The sequence below is a fragment of the Tarenaya hassleriana genome, unplaced genomic scaffold (assembly GCF_000463585.1).
Source record: "Tarenaya hassleriana unplaced genomic scaffold, ASM46358v1 Cleome100, whole genome shotgun sequence".
Classification (NCBI taxonomy): Eukaryota; Viridiplantae; Streptophyta; class Magnoliopsida; order Brassicales; family Cleomaceae; genus Tarenaya; species Tarenaya hassleriana.
The window spans coordinates 365942-376018 of NW_010960189.1; the positions used below are offsets into that span (position 1 = coordinate 365942).

Here is a 10077-nt window from a genome sequence, read left to right on the forward strand (position 1 = left end):
TCCATAAAAATATACGAACTTTTAAACTTTTACAAATTTTTACAAAAATATACGAAGCTATTTCTAGCACAATCGATAACCATGGTTACAACCATGTTTTATTTAATTTTAAAAAATTGTGTATTTTTGTAGAAATTTAAAAGTTGGTGTATTGTTATGGTAGTTTTTCAGAAGTTCATGATTTTTTAAGCTATTTTTTCAAGATTTTAATAGTTGATATATATATACATTTATGCTGCAAAAAAAATCATATAGATATTTAGAAATTTATAACAACTCCACGGGTATTTCTTCTTAAATTTCCACCAACCTTATTGGATTAATTCATACTTCTTAAATTATTATTGTGACGATTGTTGTGGTCGTGGTCATCTTCATTAGGGTACTCGAAGAGCACTCCATTTATTTAATTGGTTGAATACTTGTAAATGGAAGCAAATTTTTCTTCGACTGCGACATGCGCAATGAATTTAACCACAGCATGCAAATATTAATTTTAATATTGCAAACTTCAAAGTAAGAAGATAGTATATTCATTATATTGAAGAAGGATGCATGCAAAACTAAAAGCTGTGAGAAAAGACTCTCAACGAGTTCGAGGGTTTCTGTTGATAAGACCCTTCAAACGAAACAGAGGCTTCCAAGTAAGAAAATAGTATATATCTAACACAGAGCTAGTGGATTATTTTCGAAACTATATTTTCTTGGACGATTTCACCCTTCTCGTGTGACATCAAGATAGATATGTCAGTCCATATAAAGACAATGCTCACAACCACACTACATAACTTTTTCAATCGTCACATCTCTCTCTATCTCTCCCTCTCTCTCTCTCTCCCTCTCCTTCTCTCTCGGACATGAGGGCGGTTCTGTCGCCGGAAAACGTGGCCTCGGCGGAGTTGTGTCCGCCGGAGAAACCGAAGAGGAATAAGTTTGCTTTTGTGTGTGCTATTCTAGTCTCTATGACTTTAATTCTTCTTGGTTATGGTTAGTTTCTTTAATTCTTTCTATCTGTTTTTTTTATTTAATGAATGGTGATTATACTCTGGATTTGATTTTGAAAAACTACGGAAAAATATATTCTTTTTTTTCTTAGTATTTAGTTAGGAAAAATAATTCACGTGACTAAATTCTTCATAGAGTAAACCCTAATTATTTTTGGTTCATTGCTTGGCTTTAAACCAAAATGAGGATTAGAGTTTTTGTGAGGTAGTGGATGTGTATTGTGCTCCATCAAAAGCTAAAGAATAGTTTATTTAATAAAGGGAAATACTTTTGTGTTGATAAGGGTAATACTTTTTTTTTGTAATTTATATATAGGTGTTTGAAAGAGTAAGCACTTCAATGCATATAACACACATTAAAATGCATTCGGACAAAACTCAGTCACAACCATATCATCAAAACCACCTTTCTCCCCACCATTTGTCTTTTCCTCTTTGGATACATTTTCAACTCGGATATGATCTCCTTTCTCTCTCTCTCTCTATATATATATATATATAAACCGAACCCAAACGTGTTTGCCGAGTGGAGAGTCGTGCTCTTACGTCTTATGTTCGAATAGCGGGAGGAGCGGTGCAATTTAATTGTGGTACAAAAATTGTTTAAAAAATTCGGTGAACTTTTGAGTTATAAAAAAACAATCGGGATTTACAAAAATAAAAAAGAATGATTGGCCAAGGTTGATTAACAAATTATTATTTCCCAATCTATTCGGATGGATTAGATGGATTAAAATGACCAATAAAAATGAAAGAGTCCTCTCTCTCAATTTGTTAATGTGTTCGTATTACTCTCAGTTGCTCAAATATGGAAAATAAAGAACAACGCTAACTTTTTTTTTAAAACGAAATAACTTGTTGATATTTATTTTGGTATATTCATTCTCTAAAAAATACTGCGGAAATTAATGAACGGGAGAAAAATACGTGCAGATATAGGAGTGATGAGTGGAGCAATCATATACATTAAGAGAGATTTGAAGATAAGCGACGGACAAATCGAGATCCTTGTCGGAATCCTCAACATATATTCGGTGGTCGGAGCATGCTTCGCCGGAAGAACCTCCGATTTGATCGGCCGGAGGTATACGATAGTGTTGGCCGGAGGAATATTCTTCGCCGGAGCAATCCTCATGGGATTCGCCACCAACTACGCTTTCCTCATGTTCGGAAGGTTCGTCGCCGGATTCGGCGTCGGATTCGCCGGCATGATCGCCCCTGTCTACACCGCCGAGATTTCTCCGGCATCCTCACGTGGCTTCCTCAACTCCTTCCCCGAGGTATTTTAAGCATATATCCCACATCCCAAATGAAAATGGAATCCGTATATTCTTTAAAAAATGGAATAAAAAAATTCTAATAAATAGAGTATGAAAATAACGGAATAAACAAAAAAAAATTACCATTAAAAATCGGAACCAAATAAAACTCGGACCAAAACAAACCGATTAATATAAAATCGAATGTTTTATATTTTTCGAGTTAAAAACTGTACTTTTTATTCATCCCAATTTTAATTACTTACTTTTTTTTAATCTTACGAAATCTTATACTTGTTATATTTAACAATAAAATACATATAATTTTAAAAAATTGACAAATAAATTTCTAGATACAAAAATTGACTATTCTAATGCTGACATGTCAATAATTTTATCTTATTCACAATATAGTCACCTAAATTTAAATAATATTAACTAATAAAAATTACACATATACACATACATATATGCCACATAAGCTATGATTTTTTTTTTATGTTAAAAAACTGTGGAACATAGTCGTCTGATCATTATTTTCTGCAAGTATATAGGTGTTCGTAAATGCAGGAATATTGTTGGGATACGTATCGAATTTTGCATTCTCGAAGCTTCCGCTTCACTTGGGATGGAGATTCATGCTAGGCGTCGGAGCCATACCATCGATTCTCCTCTCCATAGGCGTCTTTGCAATGCCCGAGTCACCTCGGTGGCTCGTCATGCAGGGTCGACTCGGCGATGCCAAACGAGTCCTCTACAGAACCTCCGATTCCAACTCGGAAGCTGATCTCCGTCTCGCCGACATCAAGTTTGTCGCCGGAATTCCTCAAGATTGCAACGATGACATCGTTCAGGTACTCATTATAAGTTTGAATTTGATGTCTTTAACGAAAAATCATATTGGGTTCGAAAAATAGAATACATCGATCGGTTTAGATTTACGTATGCATGCATGGATGGGTTTAGATTTACGTATGCATGTGACTTGTTTGGTTTGGTTTAGGGTCGGTTTCAGATTCCTTAAAGACTGTGGATTACTCAATATGAACACGGATGGATGAATAATAAACGAAACAATATATATACACACACGTGCTTGCATGTGTCTTATAAAGATTCCAGTAAGAAAAGAAAATTAATAAATATTTACATATTCCTATATTTAATTTACGATTAACTTATGCATGGGAACTACTTTGATCCAACTCGTATGCACTAATTAAGTACGACGATAACTATAGGTTGAGAAGAGAAACAGCCATGGCAAAGGAGTGTGGAAGGAGCTTCTTGTCCGGCCAACACCGGCAGTCCGCCGTGTTCTCGTCGCCGCCTTCGGCATCCATTTCTTCCAGCAAGCCTCCGGCATCGACGCCGTCGTCTTATACTCTCCTCGGATATTCAAAACCGCTGGCCTGAATTCCGACAAGCAGCAGCTTCTAGCCACGGTAGCCATCGGGACCGTCAAGACAACTTCGATTCTGGTTTCGACGTTCCTTCTAGACCGTATCGGACGACGGCCCTTACTTCTAAGCAGCGTCGGAGGAATGGTTATATCTCTCCTAACCCTAGCCATGTCTCTAACGGTGATTGATCACAGACCGGACAAGAAGATGATATGGGCATTAGGACTGAGCTTGGCAACCGCAATAACGTACGTGGCTACGTTTTCAACGGGATTAGGCCCCATAACATGGGTTTACAGTTCAGAAATCTTCCCCCTGAGGTTAAGAGCTCAAGGAATGAGTATGGGACTGATAGTGAACAGAGTCACGAGCGGCGTGATAGCGATGACATTCTTGTCTTTGACTAAGGCCATAACCACGGGTGGAGCCTTCTTCTTGTTCGGAGGGCTCGCCATGGCGGCGTGGATGTTCTTCTACACGTTCTTGCCGGAGACAAAGGGGAAGATGCTGGAGGAGATGGATGAGCTTTTCGACAATTTCAGGTGGAGAGGTTCCAAGACTAAGGAACATATGGAGGTTGAGGTAAGACAGTAAGGAATAACTACTAATGATTTGTTTCCTTTTGTGTAAAAAAAAATATATATATGTTTATGTTTCAAGAAGTATCGGAATTTCGCGCAATATAATATATATAGTTGTGCTTGTGATATTAAGAGTCGTTTTTATCTTATTATGGATAATTAAGAATTTGAAATAGATAATATAGTTTTTAGTAATATTTAATATAGTAAAAAATAGGACATTATTATAATGTAGTAAATACGTAAAGTTTTAGTATTACATAAGTACTCTATAACTTTTATAATCAATTTTTTTTTGTACGTTGTAGGTTGAAGGATATTTTGATTTGGCGTTTGGGTTTTTTGGATTTTATAATTTTTCTATAAATTACCAAAGGTGGATATAATCAATTAATACTCAAATTTTAAAAAACAAAATCGACAAAAATCACAAACCCCACAATTGATATTAGATATTTTCAGATGACGACGGAAAGATCGCCGGAGAAGATGAACTCGACAGTAGAGAGAGAACAGTTATAGAGAGAGAAAGCTTAGAGAGAGAAAAATGATTTGTATTTAGTCGTTAACCTGTTTGTTCAATACACTGGAGTTTAAATACTCTGTTTGAAATACAAACCCTCTACTTCTACCAGCGGCTTATATATATATATATGTTATATACACTGATATACCCCCCTCAAGTCTATGATTCCTTTGAAGGAAGAAATAGACTTGAAGTTTGTAATTTCGCCATCATTGAATGAAACACCGCAGGCTGTAGAGACTTTGTGAGAAAATCTGCCAATTGCTTCTCCGACTTCACATGCATAATATTGATCAGTCCTTGCCGCAACTTCTCTCGAACAATATGGCAGTCTAATTCAATGTGCTTCGTCCTTTCATGGAACGCAGCATTTGATGCAAGATACAGAGCTGATTTATTGTCACAGAACAAGTTTACCGGCAATGTAACTGGAATGTGAAGTTCATGTAGCAGATTTGTCAACCACACAATCTCGCAAGTTGCATTTGCCAAAGCTCGATACTCTGCTTCAGTGCTGCTCCTTGAGACTGTGTTCTGTTTCTTGGATTTCCAGGATACAAGGGATTCTCCGAGAAAGACCAAATATCCAGTAACAGAACGTCTTGTGTCCGGACAAGTGCCCCAATCTGCATCAGCAAACGCTTGAAGCTTCAATTCAGATTTTGATGAATAAAACAATCCTTGACCAGGATTATTCTTAAGATATCTGATGATCCTATGTGCAGCTTTTAGGTGTTCATCGGTTGGAGCCGACAAGAACTGGCTCAACTTGTGAACAGGGAAGCTGATGTCGGGTCTTGTAATCGTCAAGTAAAGTAATTTTCCTACCAGAGCTCGATAGGACGATGAATCTGATATTAGTTATCCTGTTTCTTTACTGAGATGTACATTAGGATCCATTGGAACAGAGACCGGCTTGCATCCAGATAAACCTGTCTCTGACAGCAAATCCAGACAGTATTTGCGTTGACAGACTGATATTCCTGCTGATGACCTTGCTATTTCTAAACCCAGGAAGAAACGCAAGGGACCAAGATCTTTAATGTTGAAGTTTCTCCTCAACAGGCCTTTCAATTCATCTACTGCTGCATTGTTATTACTAGCAATAACAATGTCATCCACATATACGAGTAATGCCACAAATGAATCATCGTTCTTCATCACAAACAATGAGTGGTCTGTTTGTGACTGTCCCTGCTGTCAAAAGTACAGATGAAAATTTCTGGTACCATTGTCTTGAAGCTTGCTTCAAACCATATAGGGACTTCTGCAATTTACAAACAGCATTTTTCGGAAAAGGAATTCCATCTGTTGATGTGAAACCTGGTGGCAGACTCATGTATATAGTTTCATCCAAATCTCCATGAAGAAATGCATTGGAGACATCCATCTGTGATAAGGACCAATTCTGTGTTGCCGCTAGAGCTAAGAGAACCTTGACAGTGACCAGTTTCGCAACTGGCGAAAATGTATCGGTGTAATCCACACCTTCTTGCTGTGTGTATCCTTTTGCTACCAAACGTGCCTTGTATCTATCGACAGTGCCATCTGCTTTCCTCTTTATTTTGTACACCCACTTACAACCAATTGGCTTGTGATCTTGTGGAAGAGATACAATAGACCATGTATCATTCTGAATTAATGCTGAAAGTTCTTCATTCATTGCATTTTGCCAATCTGATGAATTTACTGCTTCTTTGAAATGTCGAGGTTCTGTTTCATGATTTAGGTTTAAAGTAAATTTCTAATAGTTTGGGGAAAGCTTTTGGTAGTTAACAAAGGAGGAAAGTGGATAAGGTGTAGTGATAGATGGGTTTACAGCATTATGTTGAGTAACATAACACTGATACTCAGATAGGTAGGATGGTGTTTTGATTTGGCGTTTTGGTCTGATATTTTGGTCTGATATGGGTTGTTCTAGGGAGTTTGTTTGAGGTGGTAGAGGAATTGATACTCTTTCTGGTTCAATGGGTTCTGAGATGGGTAAAGGTAATGTAGTTGAGGGGAAAATATCATCAGGTTCGCAAATGTCTCGACATTTCTAGAAACAAATACCTCAAATGTCTCAGGATCAAGCAATTTGTAACCTTTGATGCCTGGTGGGTATCCAATAAAAACTGATGTTCTTGCTCGTGCTGAACACTTTGTCCTGTCTTTCTGAATAGTAGTGTTGTAACATAAACAGCCAAACACCCGCAAATGTGAGTATACTGGCTCCTTTCCATTCAGAATTTCATACGGAGTCTTCTGATTCAACAAAGGAGAAGGTATTCTGTTGATCAGATACACAGCCGTCCTCACACAATCTGTCCAGTATCCTAAAGGTATCTTTGACTGAAATAACAGAGCTCGTGCAACATTCAACACGTGTTGATGTTTTCTCTCTACAACTGAGTTCTGTTCTGGTGTATAAGCACACGAAAAGTGATGTATAATTCCCTTTTGCTGACAGAAATCTGTAAATCTCAGCTCAGGTGCGTTGTCTGAACGAATAATTTTTATTTTTGACATGTATTGAGTCTCTATCATAGCAACAAATGCAGGAAACAAATGCAACACATCATTTTTATTATTGAGAAAATAGACCCATGTAGCTCGGGAACAGTCATCAACAATTGTGAGAAAGTATCTATGTCCATCTACAGAAAGAGTGGAGAATGGACCCCAAATGTCTAAATGAACTAGATCAAATGGTTTTTCTGATACATGATTATTGAATGGAAAAGATAAACGTTTTTATTTGGCCAAATGACAAGTCTGACAGTGGGTCAATTCTGCACATTTGGTGAGAGAGATGGCTGAGGAGAGAGTCTTTATTCTTGATATGGAGGGGTGGCCCAGTCTTTGGTGCCATATATTTGTGTCTGCAATGAGTGCATTACACGTGTGTTTGGTTTTTGGTGATGTAGGAGGTGGTGCCGGTGAAAAGTTTGGATCCAGAATGTAAAGGTTCTGCTGAATCATACAAGAATTAGAGGTAAAGGTTACAGAAACAGAGTCCTGCTTGAGTAATGCAGAGACACTGAGAAGATTAAAGGCAAAAGTAGGAACAAACAAGACATTGTGAAGGGTGAGGAATGAGTTTATAGTGACTGTCCCAGCATGAGTGATTGTGATGTGATGCTTGTTAGGCAAAGTTACTATGACAGGAGACACAATACGTAGATCAGAAAATAAATTTCAATTCGCACAAACATGTGTTGAAGCTCCAGAATCAACAATCCAAGTACCAGCAGCAATATCATTATTTTGTATTAAACTTGAGCAAAGATATGCAGAATCCATACCAGAGAATGCTGGCAGAGTTTCTGTTGCACCTTCAGCAGTGATTGTGGCATTGACAAACGCCATCTTATCAGATAGTTGAGCATATAGCTCACGAACTTGATCTGTAGAAAGATCAGACACTGATTATTTTGTATTAAACTTGAGCAAAGATATGCAGAATCCATACCAGAGAATGCTGGCAGAGTTTCTGTTGCACCTTCAGCAGTGATTGTGGCATTGACAAACGCCATCTTATCAGATAGTTGAGCATATAGCTCACGAACTTGATCTGTAGAAAGATCAGACACTGACGGAATCTGAGTGTTGTTGAAATTTGAAACTGGTGCAGTCTGAACTGATGCTATAACAGGCCTAGGATATTGAGGACGGGGGCCTGAAGCTTGATAAGGAGTATATGGCCTGATAGGTTGCTGTGTAAATGCTGGTCTTGGTGTTGGTGCTCTTGGTACTGTAACTGGGGCTGGTTGTTTATAACCTGGTGGATAGCCATGTAACTTGTAGCATTTCTGTATCACGTGTCCATAAGTCCACAATGTGTGCATAAAGGCCTCTGCCTTGGCCTAAAATTTCCACCAGATACCGCTGCTACCATATTGTCAGGGATCGCTGAAGCCTGAAGAGCATGAGAATCACTGACGTTTGGAATTTTGATCAATCTCTGTTGTTTATGCTGTATAATCAGATTGTATGTTTTATCCAGATCAGGCAAAGGATCTAACATAATGATCTGACTTCTGATGCTCTCATACGAATCATTAAGTCCAAAGAGGAACTCAATGACGAAATCTTCCTCATGATGTTCATACCATTTCTGATTAAGATCACAGGCACATCGGCCACAAGAACATTTAGGATTGTTGCGTACAGCCTTCAACTCTTCCCATAGAGTGAGCAATTTCGTGTAATAAGTGCTGACATCAGTTGAACCTTGACTTAGAGATCGAAGTTTTTGTTTGATACTGTATCGTCTTGGAACATGATTCTGTTTGTATCGCCGTATGAGATTGTTCCAGATATCTTTCACAGTCGAGATATGAAGCAGACTTGGCGCAATCGTCTTTGAAACGGAATGCATCAACCAAGAACTCACTACGACATTATTCCGAGACCATAACCTAGCGTTCGGATGATTCTCAGGAGGTCTAGGTAAGGAACCATCAACAAAGCACAGTTTGTTCCTTCCTTCTAACGCCATTGAAACCGATCGATACCAAGAACTGAAATCTTCAGGTTCAGGTCCATTTAAGCGATCCGAGACTAGCATTACATTCGTATGATCACTGGAGCCAAGATAGTAATGACTAGTAACAGGTACCTCAGGTAATTCTTCAAGATCTTCGTAATGTTCTTCCATGATAGAGAAATCTTCAAGATCAATGAAAAAACAGAGGATCGGATTGAAAAGAACAGAGTAGAGCGGAGCAATTTACTGCTCTGATACCATTTCAGATGACGACGGAAAGATCGCCGGAGAAGATGAACTCGACAGTAGAGAGAGAACAGTTATAGAGAGAGAAAGCTTAGAGAGAGAAAAATGATTTGTATTTAGTCGTTAACCTGTTTGTTCAATACACTGGAGTTTAAATACTCTGTTTGAAATACAAACCCTCTACTTCTACCAGCGGCTTATATGTATATATGTTATATACACTGATAGATATTCATAAAACCCATTCGTTGGACATATATAATGATTTGATCGGTGGGATTACTAATCAAACATAGAATTCAATAACGGAACTATATATATATATATATATATATATACATGTGTGTGTGTGCGTGTCCATGGGCAAGTGAATTACGAAACCAAACCAAATTTTCTTGTCCGATTTTGCCCTTTTCGTGGGACATGAATAGACTGTGTAATTATTACATATATAAAAGACGTATATAGCTCACGATCACACTTGAATGAGTTTCCTCAATTTTCACATATATCTCTCTCTCTCTCTCTCTCTCTCTCTCTCTCTCTCTCTCTCTCTCTCTCTCTCTAGTGAATAAAATAAATAATCC

General features: G+C 37.9%; 1 protein-coding gene across 4 annotated transcripts; it reads left to right on the forward strand.

Moving 5' to 3' along the window:
* Positions 1–780: 780 nt before the first annotated feature.
* LOC104804913 (polyol transporter 5-like) lies at positions 781–7888 on the forward strand. 4 transcript variants are annotated; one of them, XM_010529291.2, is made up of 5 exons: positions 781–987; positions 1938–2284; positions 2818–3117; positions 3505–4248; positions 7683–7888. In XM_010529291.2, exons 1-5 carry the CDS (start codon positions 858–860, stop codon positions 7746–7748), a joined length of 1587 nt encoding a protein of 528 aa, XP_010527593.1. In that variant the 5' UTR covers positions 781–857; the 3' UTR covers positions 7749–7888. The 4 variants fall into 4 exon arrangements, with proteins under 4 accessions (XP_010527593.1, XP_010527591.1, XP_010527594.1 ...); XM_010529289.2 differs by lacking the exon at positions 7683–7888 and adding an exon at positions 5327–5434; XM_010529292.2 differs by lacking the exon at positions 7683–7888 and adding an exon at positions 4710–4878.
* The last annotated feature ends 2189 nt before the right edge of the window (positions 7889–10077 follow it).